The 19,893-nt window shown below is 40.9% G+C and overlaps 1 protein-coding gene across 1 annotated transcript in view; it reads left to right on the forward strand.

Annotated features, from left to right (window-relative positions):
- The first annotated feature begins 1,308 nt into the window (after positions 1–1,308).
- The window catches only part of snphb (syntaphilin b), a 28,044-nt gene continuing 9,459 nt past the window's right edge, over positions 1,309–19,893 (forward strand). Inside the window, exons 1-2 of the mRNA XM_046056842.1 lie at positions 1,309–1,440; positions 15,604–15,719. Of these exons, the coding sequence (XP_045912798.1) occupies positions 15,670–15,719 (50 nt within the window). The 5' untranslated portion in view covers positions 1,309–1,440; positions 15,604–15,669. The remainder of the gene's footprint in view (positions 1,441–15,603; positions 15,720–19,893) is intronic.

The raw sequence follows: 19,893 nt of genomic DNA on the forward strand, positions 1-19,893 counted from the left end.
GAGTCCTGACCTCAACCTGACAGAACACCTTTGGGATGAATTAGAGCAGACACAGCGAGCCAGGTGTTCTCATCCAACATCTGTGCCTGACCTCACAAATGCTCTTCTAGAAGAATGGTCAAAAATTCCCATGAACACACTCCTAAACCTTGTGGAAAGCCTTCCAAGAAGAGTTGATGCTGTTATAGCTGAAAAAAGGGTGGACCAACTCCATATTAAACCCTACGGATTTCAGCTTCTGTGACCAGAATAAAGTGTGGCTATAACCGAATAAGTCATGTGTTCTGTGACTCCTGCTTTATGCTACACAATACATGTGGATACACTATCTACAAGTAGAGGCAGCACTGTTTTTTAGCTAGCTTTACGTCTCTAGGGATAGCAATGTTGGTCGATCTGTCTGTCTCTTGGTCAGCCTGCAGGTCCATCCTGAAATAGCTCAACATCTCATCATATAATCATACAGACATTAATCATACAGACATTCATGGTTCCCAAAGAGTAATGACTTTGATGATCCCTTGACCTTTCCTCCCCTCCCTCAACAACTATTCCATTGATTGATATGACATTTTGTGCAGACATTACGGCCCTCCTAACCATAATCAGTTTGGTGATCCTTTTGACTTTTCACCAAAATTCATATTTTTGATTTGTCCAGTCTGGTTTATGACCAAATTCCCACAAAACTAATGATAATCACATCTGCCTCAACTGAATTTGTGTTTAGAGCTAATAAGCAAATTAAGCTAAGGTAAACATGGTCATTAATATACCGGGTTAGCATCAGAATATTAGTATTGTCGTTGTGAATACATATCCTAACCTATTAGCCTACACACAGTCATAGTGATATCATTTGACTATGGTGAGCAATAGGAATTCATTTTACATATATTAACTCAGGATTTAAATCCCAATGAGTCATGCTTTAGTCATATGTTTTGTACCCTTATTATACAGTTTACCATGTTTGCTGTTTAGTCCACCTTTAAAAAAGTGCCCCTGTTTAGTTTTGACCCACCACCTTCATCACTACAATAACAACAGTCACTTGTCTCTGTCACCCAGTTTTCTCTGTGGGGAGAACAGAGGCAGAGCACTGTAGCACTGAGCTATACAGTGTAGGCCACAGAGCCTTGATCAACAAACTGAGTGGTTTCCCTTTAAAAACAAATCCGACGTAACGTGACGCAGATGCTTCCATCCACATACCCTTGTGTCGCTCTTCACACGGTAGCCATCCAGCGCACCTCCTGCATCCCCCTGGCCCAGCCCCCCTCCCTCTCCTCTCCTGTCCTCCCCTCGTCCCCGGGTGTGTGAGCCAGGATCACCGCGCCATCCAGCGGAGCTCTTGGCGAAGAACCGCAGGGCAACAATGAAAACCGGGGCGATGGAACCGCGAAAGGACTAACAGCGCTCCGGGGAAAGGGGGCACAGGTAAGTGAGGCCTGGGCGTGTCATTGAAATCATCAGTGCCATTGGCCGCGGCGGTGTCAGTTTGCGGAGGATGCGCCTGTGGAGTAGAGTGCGTGTGGCTAGAGGACTAGGAATAATACATGAATGGAGTAACCGTGCGGGAAATGTGTGGAGCTCGGTGTTTAGCCTATTTGAAGCGGTGCGTATTCCGCAAGGCTCGGGCAATTTCCAGCTGTGTCTGTTTATTTTGGTGCAGCTGATGGAGGGATGCTGCGCAGTGCGCTCCGGCAGATGTTTGCGCGTCTTGAAATCCCATGTTTGAGTGTGTAACTCCCCACGGCCTTTGGGCGTCACATAGGCTACATGTTGTCCACCGGCGTCAGCGTCATAACGGCCTATTTATCGTACTTTTCGTGGTGGATAGGAAGGTATCCGACTGCTTCCCTGGCTTTGCATAGAGAAACAGCTCATTGTGTCTTAGAGCCAAAGTAAGGGACATCCATGTTTGTAGACAGCAAAGTCGTGACAGGTTGCCTGGCGCTGCTGTTTGACCTTGCAGCATTTCTGTTTTTCAGGAACGCACGTCCCAGCTGACAGATAACAGAGGCACATCTGTTTTTGTAAGGCTTTCAAATGTTGAGACTGAATTACTCTAATGGCATCAAAGCTTTATCCAATTTCCACGAGGCTGTATCGTGTTAGCTCAATGCTGATTACATTTTCAAACATTTTTCTTCCACATCAGCCTAGAAGCCTATTTCTTAATATAACACAACCCAAAGTCAGACATGAATGGTATAGGGCTGAGTTTGGTTGGATATTCTGTCAGATCTTCCAACCTTGGCACAAAAACACACAATTTATTTTGACAACTAATACTGACTTAGGGTCTTTAAATGTACTTCTCCTGTGCCCAAAAAACTATTGTCAGAATTAAGCATTTGGATACAACAAAGTGCACCACATACCAAGAGGCACTCTTAAATTAATACATATGAACATGGATGGCACAGACACGTAAAAAGCCCCCGACCCCAGACCAACATAGAAGCAAGACACTCAGACTGAAAAAGATGCTTTACTGTTGTTTTGTGGGTCTTGTAGTCATTTAGACCCATTTGTCCCATAGGCCAATTCAGTAATCCTCCCATGCACATGAGCCTTTATTTATTTGTGCCCACATACAGTATGTACAGTGTCTGAAATGCAAAAGTGAGGAGAGCAGAAACACAACATGCCTTGACTAAAGAGACAAAGCTCTGTGTTGTTGTCTTTGGTACCCGTCACTTTTGCCCTTTGCAGCATGGCCATCTTGTCAGCAGCAGGCTCCTCCATCCTGTCCCCCAGTATTCAGCCAATGGCAGCTCTCCTTCTGCTCACGTTCCACACAAGTGGCGGACTGACCGTCGGCATGGTAACTTGGCAGTAATTTTCACAGCATGGCGTTTGCTCAGATGCACTCGTGGTGGGAAAATCTCTGATTAATAATAATAACCACAAACAGAATTATTGATCCTTAAGAGTGTAATGTCGCAGCAGTGTCCTCACATACTGTGCAACAGTTCATTTCAGTTCTTTGTTTGTGCAAAAGCTCCAAAATCAGGATTGTTTTTCCTCTTTGGTGCAGAGCATATAGCTCTCCATCTCATTTGGACTGTAGCTGAAGTGCTAATCACAACATTTAACTGCATGGTTGCTCTCGCTGCAGGGAAGGGAACAGCATTTTCATCTAAGTAGTTTAGCCTTTATGAGCGGCAGAACACGACACTTTCAATCTCAGTTGTACGTTAAATGGAGATTGTGTTACTAATAGCTGAGTAGCTGTGAGGGGAAAAGGACACGTGTGTGTGGGTGTACCAGACACAAATATTAGTAAGCTTAGTGTTTAGTTATCCTTCATTGTATATTGAATAGGACAGTGGTTCTCAAACTTTATGGCTTGTTATGTTTGTATGTCTAGGAGTTGTGAGCATGTCATTCAAAGGGTGACCCTCAGATTTTCTTTTTACTGAGGCCTGAGCAGGTCAAGCTTTTACTGTTAAAAAGATCATAGAAAAGACATGTTCTGTGGAGTAGCAATTGTTTTTTAAATATATATTTTTCTGTGCCTCTTCACTTGTACTTTTGTGATGCACTGATATTAACAAACTAACAACAAAAATTGTTTTGTCCATGCTACGTTTTGTACCACCTTACCAGCAAATGTTCAAACCTGCATTAACAGATCTGACCTCGAAGCTATGTTTCTGACCACCTGATGACTTGTCATCTTTTAGCTCAGGTTTTGATCTCCAACTCCTGTGCCAACTGTGTCTGTTTGATGCTGAGCAGGTAGTGTACAGTCGAGTTGCAGCAATTAGTCCATTAATCGATTAGTTGATTGAAAGATAATTATTTGCCAAATATTTTTAATGTTAATCATTTCAGTGGTTTTTCAAGCAAGAATCTTAAACATTTGCTGCTTCCAACATCATAAATGTAACAATTGATCGTAGTCTTTGGGGTTTGGACTGTTGGTTGGATTAAAGAAGCAACTAGAAGACTTCACTTTGGGCTCTGGGAAATTGGTGCACCAGAAAACTGTCTTTGAGAGCCCCGAGAATGATTTGAAATATTAAAGTTGTGGGCCCGTAAACAAAAACAATGAGCTTACAGCTGTTATAAAGCTATGTAGTGCTGAGGGAAAGTGCAGTCAGTTGATGCTTCTCTGAGAGTTCGTCCCTACAAGCAACTCCTTGCACATACGAGTAGTCATGTGATCCATTGTTTATGTAAAATTATTGGTTATAGCCACTTTAAGCATTTTTCACCCTTTAACCTCAAATATCTGTTTTTATCTAGGATTTTTAAAGACCAGAAACAGGACGGCTAAATTAAATGCTAATGATGCTCTGTGTCTGCTGGATGTGTAAATAGGTGACTGTTTCCTAACATGTTAGCCATATACTAAGAAGGTATGGTACTGTCTTTAACATAAAGAAAAGGATAGAATATGTATTAGTCAATCAGTGCATTCTCATCCAGAATGGAGCCTGATAGGCAGAGAGTGGAAGAGATTAATGTGTGTTTTGTCTTCAGTCTCCTCCCACATTTTATTAATGTGATTGTGAATATTGATTTGCTGTTTTTATCAATGCTCTTTGCTTGTCTTGTCTTGAGAAAAATAGTTCACACAGACTATTAGCATGATCACTTAGGCTGTAGCGCTCTGGCATGCTTTCAATCGCTGCTGCTTGGCTCACTGATGACAACCCCATGGTGAAAGATATTTTGAGCATTTGACCTGATTAAGTGCAGATAATCCAGAAGTTAAACTAACTCCATGTGCTTTTGTCAGAATTTGTAGCCTAATTTGGGCTAAATCTTGTCAAATTTGTAATAAAACAAATAAACAAGACGATCTAGACTTAAAATAAAAGTTAATATAAAAGTTAATAAGTTTTAGTAAATATTGCTATATCAGATTCTCCTCTCCTTTTTTCCTTTCAACACTGTGTTGATTGATGGTCCAGTAAGAGCTGGCCTGTATCTTTATTGCTGATCTTAGCTAAGCTAGTCTGCATCTGCTGCAGAGTGACTCTGCAGGATTGGCCTGTGTACTAAAAACTGAAAACCTAAAGTCACTGTTTGTGCTCTTTACTGAACATTATTTTAAGCCCGCATTTAATGAGGAGAGATTAGATGAATGTCTGAGCATGCTGGACTCTTCTGTAGCGATACCCTACCTCACACTTATGTGTATTCATGGACTGCATGATTGTCCAAGAAGCAAGCTACAGAAGCTTGAAGTAAAGTGTGCCACTAATTGTGTTGCGCTCCAGTCTGCTCTTGCGGTTTAAGTTTTCCATTAGATGTGTAGCCACTTTGGTGGCTTTTTGGGTAATTGACATATCAGCCTTCACCGCCAAACTTACATAAACCAGTATGCATTGCTCATGAACAGCTCAAAACCAAACTGACTGAATGGCCCAGTGTGGGGAGAGAGTATATTGTTGTGATATACACTGCTCAAAAAAATAAAGGGAACACTTAAACAACACAATGTAACTCCAAGTCAATCACACTCCTGTGAAATCAAACTGTCCACTTAGGAAGCAACACTGATTGACAATCAACTTCACATGCTGTTGTGCAAATGGAATAGACAACAGGTGGAAATTATAGGCAATTAGTAAGACACCCCCAATAAAGGAGTGGTTCTGCAGCTGGAGGCCACACACACTACTGAGCCTCATTTTGACTTGTTTTAAGGACATTACATCAAGTTGGATCGGCCTATAGTGTGGTTTTCCACTTTGATTTTTAGTGTGACTCCAAATCCAGACCTCCATGGGTTGATAAATTTGATTTCCATTGATAATTTTTGTGTGATTTTGTTGTCAGCACATTCAACTATGTAAAGAAAGGAGTATTTAATGAGATTATTTCATCCATTCAGATCTAGGATGTTATTGGATGTTATTTTAGTGTTCCCTTTATTTTTTTGAGCAGTGTATGTATGAGATCTTTATCATGTTTTACTATGCAGTGTTTTTGCTTGCTTGACAAAGCTAGCTAACATCCACAGCTGTGCTATCTGTGCCTCTCTTGTTCTGGGTGGCAGTGATTGTATTTAATTATCTTTTCAAACCTTCACTTGTCAAACACATTGGCACAGTGAACGTCCACAGTGAAAATTACTGAAACGTTGTGACCGAGTGGGCAACTGGAGCTCAAATACAACCAGTCTGCTCTACCTGGCAGCTCTGTTTTTGTCATCCTGGCAGGGGACAGTACTATAAGAACACTGCCTGTCAGCATTGCCAGAAATGCTAGACACTAGCACTGTTTGGGACTGTCTTATCCACTGCATGGCAGTGAAAGCTACAAGAATTGGCTGTGCACTGTTCTTTATCAGAGGTGAACCGGAGGCAGAAATATGTTAAACCAGCCAGTTACTGTACTCTTCTTCTTGAAGATTTCTCACTTATAAAAACAAAATACTGTTGTGTTTCTGATAAAGCATAACTCTCACCTCTGCGTAGCTTGTCCAACTTTGCTTTTGAGTGTAGGCTCATTAGTTCGACTTTGTGGCAGACTGAGGTACACCCACCACTCTGGATCTTGTTAACCATAGTGTTGCAATATGCCCTCCAGCCTCAGGGGGCAGTAATGCACCCATTTTGGCTTTGTTTTTACAAAGCTTCAATGTGAAGACTCACCTTTTGATATGTGGATTGTGGAAAGCTGCTAGTTGCTCATAAGACATGCTGCAATATCCCAAAAAATATAATATATTTGCTAGTTCACCAAAAAAATGCTCATTATCAGAACAATTAATTCAAATTCAAAATCACAAATTTTGGAGATACATGGTTTTCACTGGACTGGAAGGGTATGAAATTTTGTAATCTGAAAAATAACCAGTAGCTAAAGCTGTCAGACAAATGTAGAGGAGTTTAAAGTTCAATATTTAAAATAAAAATGTACTTAGTTACATTTCACTACTACTCACCGTTAACCTTTTTGGGCTTCCGTTGTTGTTTCCAGTAAACTTGATCTAACTAATCTCATATTAGGCAGTTAGTTAGGCTTAGTATCACTTGATAATGTGAATTATTTTGCATGCTGCCCAGTAGTACTGAGATTAAAAAGATTTATTTATTTTTTTTAATTAATGATGGCTGAAATCCATTTAGCTGCTTCAGGTTCCTGGTAATGTACATGCTGGCTCACTGTAACACTGTCATGACTTACTGGGACACTTGAATAGAACAGAGCCATCGTTAATATTATTAGTAACACCTGTGCTGTTCCAACTATGACAAGTCAAAAAATCTGCAGAAGAAAAGACTTACATGCTTGAAGCTTTTATCTGTAACTTCCTGATGTCTCTGTTTAATGTGAAACAGAGGAATCCCATGTGTCTTTTTTTTTTTCCCCCCTTAGAATTGCCATGGACTACAGGGGCCAAACCTAGCTACAGCAAACAAAAATGGTCACCAGCCAATTGTTTTAGTTTTATCACAGTAGGCTCTGAAGTTTTTTCACTTGTTTTAATTGTCTCATTTCAACTGTTTACACCAGGTATTGGTTTACCAAACTAAACAAGATCTTTTGATTAAATGAAAGGAAATGTCTGCTTCACAATTAAATATTTAACCTCATCTTCTTCTTGCACAATTGTGAGTATTTATAGCACCTAGAGCAACATATCACACATTTGTGCTTCCCAGGCAGCATGGAAACAGTTGACTGTGCAGTATATCCAGAAAAGAGAATGAGTCATCATCCTGTAGTCAGATAGAGAAGCTTTGCCTTAGAGTGATGCAGCTTTGCATTCAGCCCGCAGATGTATTATTTGAATCAGATGAAAGCTCTCAGCTTATGGAGTTTTGGAAATTGTGTACAGAACTAGAAATGCTACAAGCTTGTTTGTAGTAGCAGCTTCCTTTGCTAACCTTTCTTAGACCAGGGAAACACAAGTTGTATGTCAATATTTAGAATATAGAATTTGTTATATGAGCTAATGAAGTTGCCCTGGATAGAGTCCAAAAAGGCTGATCCTGAAGAGGTAATTAACTTTTCACCCATATCATCTAGACCTAGATTAAAAATGTAATTATAAATGCAGAGTTAGAATTTGCTTAATTGTTTTAGATTAAAATTGTATTTAAATATTTATGAGGCATTAATGCAAGGGTAGCCAAACTTATTTGATTGTGGTCCATACACAGAAATATTTAAGAAGTCAAATTCTGACATTTTCAGCATTTGTTCGCTATCTTTTCGGTTCCGCCATGTTGAAAGCAACATTGTGGAGTAATTTTATCTTAAACAGCTTTTCATTTTGATGGTAGACTTACTTGTAATAGGGTGAATGACGCTGACACTCCAGGCACATAGTGTGTCGTGCCGAAAAGTGATCATCCACCGAAAAGTGATGTTTGGTAGGCCTATGTCTAATATCTTTGTTTATATTTGGAAAACTGTCTGTAGCCTAATTAACATGACTTACTGACGACTTGGATATAAAATGAAGACAATTTTGCAATTATCTTTATGACTCTGCATGATTTTACTTGCTGTGAAGGCCTACCAACCAATCCACTCTTTTTTACATGTTAAAATACCTTTAAATGGCCAATACAACTCATAAAATGCAGTATTTCACTTGCCAGAAAAACTGACTGAAAGGTTATTTCTGCCCTGAAATAAGTTGATTTCACGGTTTTGTAGTAGCCCGGCGTCAAAGTCCACGGGAAGCGTATCAGCAGCAGAGCATGCAGCCTGCCCCATGTTATTTACTTGCTTCTACTACCTTCTTCACAGCCGTCTGTGACACCCTTTTGCTCCGTCACTTCAGACTGCATTTTCCCACCACGTAAATCTTAAATTGATGTTAGGAAACTTTCTAGATAACTCACTCGGACATCAGTAACATTACTCACTTTTGTGTCAGTTGGTGTCTAGCATTGGTGGCTAATTTTCCTTCCAAGTTTCAAGCAACATTATGCTGGGCTGGAGCTGGGCCAGACCCGGGCAAGCGGGCGGGCTCAGCAGCCGCAATGGACATAACTTTAGCTAATGGGAGAGGTGAAGAGACAGAAGAGGACGTTGCTGGAAGAAACTAAGAACAGAACAAAAGAGTGACCAAGCAAGAGGCGCCCTGACGCTGGCAAGAGCTTCATGAAATGAATGGTTGCAAGACAAATGCCGAGTTGGCATTCTTTCTGTGTACACATTGGATTAGTAAGTAATATTGCTATGTATTGTGTTGTCACACTTGCTAGTTTTTGATCAAAAGAAATGTATTACTAAGTAAAGTAAAATAAATAACATTTAGCTCATTTAGGAATCATTTCATGGAAATAATGTTGTCACTCAATGTTCAACGTATTTACACACTTTGCATGCTCTAGGGACCCAGGTCTTCAGTAGGCTACACGACAGTCACTCCACTTTACATAACAATCACTAACAAAGGTACCGCAGACAACAAGAAACAGAAAGCACAAACCAACTTGAAGTTCACCACAGTGTATTGCACAGCCACTGCTCAACACAAAACCAACAGTTCAGCCACCATGAATGAGTCCTTATCTCAGTTAAAATTTCCACAAGAGTCCATAACTCAATAAAATGCCTCTTCTGGATCCTAGCAAGCAAACAAAAATACTTATTTTGAGTCCAATACAAACGTTGGCTACCTAAAATAAAACCAAATGATTCCTCTTACGGCTAATAGACAAGCTTAGTGATCCCCCAATAACACCTGAGTTACGTCCTTGTAGTCCAGCTGGTGCACAGCTGGCAAGCATTGGCTGATCTCTCTCTCTCTCTCTCTCTCTCTCTCTCTCTCTCTCTCTCTCTCTCTCTCTCTCTCTCTCTCTCTCTCTCTCTCTCTCTCTCTCTGTGTGTGTCTCTGTGTGTGTGTGTGTAATGAAAGAGTGTTTGTGTTTAAAGAAAAAAAAGAAATATTAAAATAAATAAATAAAACAGTAAGCGTTTGTGTGTGTTAAAAAAATTAAAAAAAATTTAAAATAACTAAACAAAACAATAAGCGTGTGTATGTGTGTTAAAAAAATATAACAATTAAAATAAAATAAATAAATGAAACAGTAACGTGTGTGTGTATATATTAATGGACAAAAAAAATTTTTTTAAGAATTAATTGATTAAAAAATAATAAAAAGAAATCAGTATCGATTGTAAAAACAAAACAATTACTAAAATATCAAATGATCAAAATAATAATATTTTGAAAATCTGTACAATTATTTATCAGTCTGAGGTTCTACTGCTTGTCCTCACTTCATGACATGAGGAGACATATTTTGCAGCAATTATTTCGCATTTGGGCATTTCTCCCAGTAAATAGGGGAGTTTCTGTGTGTCTGATATGTCTATGAAGATTCTCAGTCATCCAGGTCATAGTTATCCAACGAAGGTTAAAATCAAGGGCAACTGGACTTGGTTGAAGAGGGGTTGTGTGTCTGATATGAATTCGAATTCGGGGTATATTTGGGAAATGTTTGCAAAGTGTTTTTGTATTTGTGTTTTATATTTAGAGCATGAGGTTAGAAAGTGCAGCTCTGTCTCTACCTGTCCTCTGTCACACTGGGAGCAGAGTCTCTCCTCTTGTGGCAGCCAGCTCTGTCTGTGACGACCCTTTTCTATGGCCAGGCTGTGTTCACTCAGTCTGTATGTTGTTAACATTTTTCTTAATTTGGGACATTTTATTGTACTCAGGTAATTTGCCAGTGTGAATTCTCTTTTTAGGGTCAGATAACATGGTAATTTACCTCAATCAGCCAATTATGTCATTAGAGTTTTTACAGTTTAAGTTGATATTTTTTATTTTTTTTTACAAACTTGGACAGAGCCAGGCTTGCCTTTTCCTCACCACTTCCAGTCTTTATGCTAAGCTAAGCTAACCACCTGCTGGATATAGGTTTAGATTTGTCTAACTCTCTGCAAGAAAGTGAATAATCATATAGTAAAACTACGGTATTCCTTAAAAGATACAATATATTGTGGGTGGATCTGCAATATTATAAATAAAATGTAAATTGTAGTTTGTTGAAAAAGAGAACATTATCCCCTCCCAGCTCTGGCAGTTAGTTTTATTAACACGGAAAAGCTAAATTTTGTAATTTCTGTTATCTAAAACTGTAAACGATGAATGAGGGCAGCAGATAGTCAGCTAGGTAAACAGTGACAGGTTGCTAATGTACAACTCATCACAGCAGCCTGACTCAGCACAATGTTGACCACGACATATAACATGAACACAAACACAGAGGGATAGATAACATACACAGTAGGTAAACATTTGAATATATCCATGATTCACTACCTCAGTGTTCAGTATCCAAACACCAGACAGGAAAACTGTTGAAAAGGACCAGCAGGGCTTTGGAAGAGCACCCAGCACACAAGCAGATCCATAAACACAGTCAGTGAGTCCCCTGGATTAACAGCAGTGACTCAGTGTTGTAGACTAACAGTCTGTAAACCACTTTTTGCCAATATTTTCCTGTTTGTCAGATGGGAATGCACAGGGTATTCAAGGAGACCCTCAAGCATAGCTGGTGTGAGTCACACTTTCCCACACTCACATACACTCCCTCCCTTCCACACCAACCTATACGGTGCAAGTTGTGAGTTGCATTACCACTGCAGTCTTCCCTGTGCGGATGACGAGGGGAGCTTTTTTTAACCCTCAAGTCATCTCTTTGCCACTGTTTTATACAGCATATGGATGTTCATGCAAAAACATGCATGCACACTCCAACTTTGCAGAACATGTGTTTTAGATATACAAAGATAAGTCAAGGTCATAAGAGTGTACATAGCAAGGACACACTTACACAAGAGAGACCACAGTGTGTCCTCTGCTCTGCTGCAGACACAGAGGCGGATGAACAATGACTGTGCGTGTCCAGATTATCACACTTCACAAAATGGAGCGGTCCATCTAACATTCCTTCCTTATCTTCTATCCACTGTATCCACTTTCTCACCTTCATAAAGGTCCCTGACACGTGCTCCCTCCACCTCTCTCCTCCCGACTTTGTCCCTCAAAACCTCTTTCTCTTCTTTTTTTTATTGAATTTTATTTTGACCTGTGTATGTTTTATATTGATTGTTGTAAACCATTTTGTCACCTGCATGAAAAAGTGCTATATATAGCTGTTATTTCTCCTTTTTCACCCCCCTCTCTCTACCTGCTCTGTGTAAGCTGCTTGCGTGTCGCCCTCACTAAGGCTGGCTGTGGCTGGGGATGGTGTTACATAACAGGCCTAACTTAATAAATCCTGTATGATGTGCTGTGATGTGATTTGATCTGCTGTGACATTGGCCAGAGCTGGTGAACATGCTGCCTTCCCGAGCCTACATCACACTGTGAATGGGATTCATTTGTTTCTTAATTGTCACCAAACCGTCACGTGCCCTGTAGCTCTGATCGAAACCGCTTCAGCCGCCAATCAAATTTATATAATGGCTGCAGGTTTGCTCCTTTTCATCTCCCCTGCTTCCTGCTCTGTGATCGTGACTATTCAGTTAGTTTGTTCATCTTTTTATAGACTGATTAAGCAGATTGATAATTGATTGAAACCAAAAGGCATTAATTAAACAGGATTTAAAGGCATTAGGCTCTTTAAATCTTACACTGTCCGTTGGGATGGATGTGAGGCAGCTTGCTTGTGTTCATTTGTTGTCCGTCTGAAATTTTTAACTTGGATTATTTCTAATGTATTTTAGATTCGACATAAGTATGCATTAACATGTTGGCCAATTCAGCCCCAAAAAATTATATACTGTGGAGCTGTAGAAAAGTTTCTCTTCTCAATTAATGAATCAGGGCGTTGAGGATGACTGTGCAGAATGTTGATCATCTGTCTATATAGCAGTGAGCCTGGGGGCCAAATATGGCCCTTCAACAGAAATATTTGGCCTCTTAATGGAAACCTGAACTTTCCCTTTCACAGCAATCACAAACTGTTTTATATAGATCTGCTGGGGATTACAATGTCAATATGTGGTTCATTTAAATCTTCATAAATATGGCTTGCCATCATGTGAAGAGTGGTATGCAAATGGGTACTGTCTCTCCACTAGTCAATTTGAACAGTACATGGTGCTGAAATGAAATCTAGTTAAAAAGGGAATAACACAGATAATACACTGCTCTAAAAAATAAAGGGAACACTAAAATAACACATCCTAGATCTGAATGAATGAAATAATCTCATTAAATACTCCTTTCTTTACATAGTTGAATGTGCTGACAACAAAATCACACAAATTGTCAGTGGAAATCAAATTTATCAACCCATGGAGGTCTGGATTTGGAGTCACACTCAAAATCAAAGTGGAAAACCACACTACAGGCCGATCCAACTTTGACGTAATGTCCTTAAAACACGTCAAAATGAGGCTCAGTAGTGTGTGTGGCCTCCACGTGCCTGGGCATGCTCCTGATGAGGTGGCGGATGGTCTCCTGAGGGATCTCCTCCCAGACATGGACTAAAGCATCCACCAACTCCTGGACAGTCTGTGGTGCAACGTGGCGTTGGTGGATGGAGCGAGACATGATGTCCCAGATGCGCTCAGTTGGATTCAGGTCTGGGGAACGGGCGGGCCAGTCCATAGCATCAATGCCTTCCTCTTGCAGGAACTGCTGACACACTCCAGCCACATGAGGTCTAGCATTGTCTTGCATTAGGAGGAACCCAGGGCCAACCGCACCAGCATATGGTCTCACAAGGGGTCTGAGGATCTCATCTCGGTACCTAATGGCAGTCAGGCTACCTCTGGCGAGCACATTGAGGGCTGTGCGGCCCCCCAAAGAAATGCCACCCCACACCATTACTGACCCACCGCCAAACCGGTCATGCTGGAGGATGTTGCAGGCAGCAGAACGTTCTCCACGGCGTCTCCAGACTATGTCACGTCTGTCACATGTGCTCAGGGTGAACCTGCTTTCATCTGTGAAGAGCACAGGGCGCAAGTGGCGAATTTGCCATTCTTGGTGTTCTCTGGCAAATGCCAAACGTCCTGCACGGTGTTGGGCTGTAAGCACAACCCCCACCTGTGGACGTCGGGCCCTCATACCACCCTAGGTACCAGGGTAGGCTTGTTTGCTATATTCTTGGGGTCCACTATACTTGTGGGGTCCAACCACAATATGGAATGGAAAATGCTGGACCCCAAACACAAGTTTAAAGGGCTTTTTGAGGGTCAAGACTTGGTTTTAGGGTTCAGGTTAGAATTAGGTTAGGCATGTAGTTGTGATGGTTAAGGTTAGGGGCTAGGGAATGCATTATGTCAATGACGGGTCCCCACAAAGATCCTGCCACAAGGCTATTTGTGTGTATAATACGTCATCAGCAGCAAAAAGGACTTCAATGTGTCCTGTGTACTCCAGAAATTTAGAAATTTCGTTTTTAGTCTTCAATAGGGATCAGGCTTCAAAACAGTGTGCAAAATATGGCGGGTCCTGGCCCTCTTAATTAACCCCTAGGACCCCCTAAAAACTTCTGAATCAAATTTCAAATTATATATAGGTTTGTTTCACAGACTCGACAACAATATTCAACTTTGTTTACATTTGTTCATAGGCTGTGTAGTAGTCCCATGATTAGAGGAGTTCCCCTTTAAAACGAGCACTGTGAATAAGACGTAGCATATAAGACTCATACACACAGACACACAGTTCCCCCATCTGGCATCGGTTCATTCTTTCTAATCTCATCAAAGCTGTAATACTGTAAAACCTGAAACGATAGAGAGCAGAGGAACAAGGCTTGAAGAATTAAAGCAGATATCAGATAAGGATAAAGTTATACAAGAGGTAGCTTTATAGTATTAAAGAGGCTTTTAATCAACCTATGTGCCCATTCACTGGCAGAGAGACAACACAGCATGTAGAGGTGTGACAGCAGGAAAATGACTTACAGCAGGTGCTTTGCATTTGTTCACATACACAAATGTGGCACTCAAGAGCCCACTAAGTTGTGTGTGATGTATTATTGATGTGAATAATCCTACTAGTTTCCCCTCCATTTGCTTCCTCCTTCTACCTCTGTCTCGTTATCTCACAATTTGCATTTGGCCTTTCCAGCAACCTAATGCCAGGATGAAATTTGTTAGGCCACAGACAGGGGTAATGATTAAATATTTATTAGACGCTCTGTCCTCATCTCTCTGCACATGAGAGCTCTCACGCAACGTCACACGCATGAACAAACGCACACCTCACAAGACAAACGGACAGATATTTCTCCTCACATACAGATGCAGATGCAAATGTCACCTTTGCTCTCTTCTGCCACTCTCAGTGATATTTGGTCCGAGATGAGAATGATAAGTGATGATTGGTTAGTTCTTCCACATGGCTGGAAGGTGATTGTCTGCTGAACCCTGATGCCAGCTAAGTGTCAGCTTGAGTCAGCAGCACCATGCTGCATGCTGAGGCCTTCAGAGCTGACACAGTCAGCAAAACTCAACCCGTGTGTGTGTGTGTGTGTGTATGTGTGTGTGTGTGTGTGTGTGTGTGTGTGCGTGTGTGTATGATCTCAACAAACATGTTTTTTTGTTATTCTCAGACTGCCATTGCTTTTGTTGACCGCTCTCTCTTCTTCCTGGGTGTCTGTATCTAAGTGCATGTGGTCCCTCACTGTCTGTGTTTTCCTCCAGGCTGAAGACCAGAGAAAAAGTGAGGACAGAAGAAGCTAGAGGTTGCACAAGAGGCTGTCCGTCCACATGTCTGCCCCTGCTCCAGGCAATCGGAGGTCTGGGTTGGGCTCTCGCCGGTAGGTAGTCAATGAGGACATGTTAGCGATGTTGTTTTATTATGACAGTGTTCACTTTTTATTCAGTAGTCAGTGCAATGTAAGATAACCACAGTTGAAAAGAATGTACATGTAGTTTTATCCTCCATTATTATATATTGCTGTGTGAAGGGACCAGAACCTGTTTTTATCAAATGTCTTAGAGTAGGACATCAGTCCAAACTGGCCAAAAATTCTTACAGTGATGCAATGTAACTTTGGTCCTACTTTTGGGACAAGAAGTAAAAACATTTCAACTTTCGTCTCTTATGAAATTTAGTACACACCAGAATATGAAGGCAGAAACGTGTGTGTTGAGTATATTGACAATGAGTTTATTGATAGATACCTTTTTGGGGAAAAAAATAATCATTTTTGTGACTGACCTTGTGGAGGTTTCAAAAGAGAATGCATGCTAATAAAATAAAGAGGAAAATGTAGCTTGGCAGCAGTGATGATTTGAGTCTATAACAACCACAAATTACAGCAGAATAGAAAGAAACCATGATAGCATTTACAACATCTCCAAAAAAGCACATTTTAATTAATTTCTGCATGCTCATATTGTTACCCAATATAAGGATACATTACGGAAGAAACAAAATGTTCCCTACCTGTAAGCACACAGAAGTTAACAAGGAGTGCTGTTGAAAGGGGTATTGGACAATGGAAGAGAGGATTCAGTGTTCTCCATGGAGTGTGCACAGCCCAGCTTTGCAACATCATTGGCACACATACTGTACAATACTGCACAATGTATGCAAGATGCAGTATTAATATAGGTATTATAAACCTATAGATACGCCAAGTAGCTGAGTTAAGTCACCTTCTACTTTTAACCGACATTTAACTGGCTTACTTACAGGCTACACATAAATGCCTATACATAAAATGTTGGCATACAACCACTGTCTTATGTCCTATGAAAGGTAAACTGTCAGAAAACTATAAGACAACATCATCATTTCTCTCAGCGGCTGAGAGTTTTGTAAAATACTCTAGGGTCTCACTCTCAAGACCAGTGTTTATGGCCTTAGGTTAACTTTCAGCATGACTCCAAGGAGTTATTCTGAGATGCTTGATAAATACAGACCCAGGTGGATTTTCAAAATGTTCTCTTCCTTTCATCAGCCTTTGTGAAGTGTCAATGATTTTTCTGCAGCTCGGTTATGTTGCTCCTTGCCAGATCTTCTCCTGATCTTTCCAGAAGTAGTAAAATTTTGTAAACGACTACTGCGTGTGCTGTGTATGTGCATGATTATTACTAAACTTAACACTTTCTGAGCACAGCTTATCTCCAATTGAACCGGCTGTTTTAAGAACTCTTATCCAACTCTGTCCCACTTTTTAATTAGGGGCCTGTTGTAAACAATGGCTTTATGATGGAACAAATCATTTATTAAAGCTTTATCAGTGTCAGGTATTAACCATTTATAAGAACACATTTTGGGTTGCCAGGTTGTGAAAAATCTCTCAGGCTGGTGTTTATCCTCCTCCAGCAGGACACTTAATAATAATAAATGTGAGTGCGGACAAGGATTATGAATTGGATCCATTGTGGAACAGGGAGCCAGTGAAGGTCCTGGAGGTGATGTGGTCACGGTTGAGTTTGAGGAAGTTGGCTTGCATCTGTGATTTTATTTCAGGGAGGCAGTTTGTCAGAGTGGAGGGAGTTGTAGTGGTGATGGATTTTGTAGAGATGTAGAGCTGGACGTCATCAGCATAGCAGCAGAAGTGGGGACCATAATGGTGAATGAGGTTACCAAGGGGGAGAATGTACAGGACAAATAGGAGAGGACCAAGCACCCAACCCTGGGGGACACCTTGGGACATGGGAGCAGTAGAGGAGGTGCAGTTGTTGATATTGATGATTTTGAAATGTTGTCTATTTGTGAGACATGGTCTTAGTCACGAGAGGGCAGTACCAGTGATGTTGAGGGAGGATTCAAGGCGGGAGAGAAGAATGGTGTTGTCGATGGTGTCAAAAGCTTTAGTAAGGTCCAGGAGGAAGAGAATGTTGAGGTAACCAGAGTCTGAGGAGAGGAGAAGGTCGTTGGTGACTTTGAACCATTTCAATCTGCTCACAGCACAAAAACAGCCTTCCTCAAACAGGTCGTTGGAAATTAGATGGTCTTTGACTGGAAGGCAACAACATCTTACAGTATTTTTGACAGGAAGAATGGGCCGGAAATAACTTGCTTTGTCTTTTTACCATTTTAGTTCATCAGGCAGTCTGCTTCAGTGGACAGTCTGACCTTCCAGAAAAGTGCTGCAGAGCATCTTGAAAGTTAATAACAACTTACCATAACATTCATAATTACAGACAACTTACTATGTTTTGATGTGGGCCTTAAAGAAAGTGAGAAATCTGTGATTCTTGGTGTTAATGACTTATTAACAACTATTACTGCAGACTACTTGGCGTATTAGAAAGACATTTATTAATAACTTTATTAATGACTTTGCTATAAATGACTCAACAGCCAGAGAGATTTTTCACAACCTGGCAACCCAATTTTTTTTCTAACCTAAGGTATATAACTCATATATAAAGCATTAGTAAATTAGTTTAACATCAATAAAATAGTGATTTACAACCTAAAAACTCCAAAGGGCTGCCATTTTGGAAAGTGTTACCCTCAACTCTTACTCAGTGCTCTCTCTCTCTTTCTCTCTGTTGCAGTCATGGTTGTGCCAGGATTTTACCCCTATTAGTTTCTGCACTTTTTTCAGTTAGCTCTAATGATCCTGCTGGAGGAGCCGTGATATTATTCACAAGAAGATGGGTTTAAAATAAACTAGATGCAGTCAGCCAATTCCCACAGGCTGACCAGTGAACAGCAAGTTTACTGCAACCTGAACATGGTATATTAAGTATATTGATGTGTTTCCTCCTACAGCTGCTGGACTTCCTTTGCCTGTTTACTGGACAGTAGTTAAAGGATAAGTGTTATTGAGGTTTCATTGTCTACAGGGACCAGTGATGACATTTCCCACATCCATTAAGTCATATAGGCTCTGACTTTAATGTTCTGACTTTGCAATGCAAATGATTCAATAATGTTGCATACAGAATGTATGTTTTATACCTAATTTACACAATATGATTGCTGGGTACTGATTTATTAATGTGGTCCAGTTTTGAAAACAGTGGTCACTACTTAAATACACTGGAGAGACATTTTGGTGTTATTAGCTGGAGAGCTGAAAAATCACCACCTAAGTAGGTTTACTGTATATTGCCCCAAATCCACTTATAACTGTGTGTCAAGTGAGTTAAATTGTTTTTAACAGTAGTCTCATCCTGATGCAGCAAACCACAGGTTTATGTGTGGGTCACAGACAGATAAATGCCCTCCTGAACTGAAACCAACATGTCTGGTTGTAGTGGTGTTATTGGTAAGATGTAGCTACGGTTCAATCTGTGGCTGTGGTGTCCTCCTCTCTCTCGTCTCTTTTCCTCAGATTCAACCCTCTGAAGGTGCTGCAGCCCAAACGCCGCTTGCAGCAAATACTGGCGTCCTCGCCCGTCCCAGTGCCCAAGCCGGCGTCCGGGTCGGGGACGGGGACAGGGACAGCTGCGCCAGGGGCCACAGCGCCGGTGGCCATTCCTGTGCCCACGCTCCCTGCGTGAGACTTACTTCAGTTACAGTCTCAGAGAGCATGCTCCGTAGCGGTAGCTGCAGCTCCGCCATGCATTGTAGCCACTGAAACAAGACCAACAACAGCACACAGGCAACAATTACGCTACCTGTCTTAATTAGACATGGTTTTCCCTCAATTCTCCAATTGTCCGTTTGCTATGCACCGCCCCCTTAGTTACTGTTACTACACTTGTCTAGCTTTACGTCCTAGAATGGCACATATGATGTTTATAATGATAACCGTGGCAGATTTTCCATCAAAATTCACAGCAATGTTTTTTAAACAAAAGGTCCTTGATTTCCAACAGGTAGACAAAAGCAGTGTACCCCTTTCTATCAATTTGCCGGCTGAAATGACAACTGTAGCTGTAAAGTTTTATCAACTGTATCAATAGCTAAATAGCTAAGACTCTATCTCAGGCTGACTTCATGCTAACAAACTGAGTCATGTCCCAGATAAACAGTATTTACATATCCTCACAGGTTGATGATTCATGTAAAAGACATGGAAA

This window comes from Micropterus dolomieu, linkage group LG08 (genome assembly GCF_021292245.1).
Source record: "Micropterus dolomieu isolate WLL.071019.BEF.003 ecotype Adirondacks linkage group LG08, ASM2129224v1, whole genome shotgun sequence".
In the NCBI taxonomy this organism is placed as follows: domain Eukaryota; kingdom Metazoa; phylum Chordata; class Actinopteri; order Centrarchiformes; family Centrarchidae; genus Micropterus; species Micropterus dolomieu.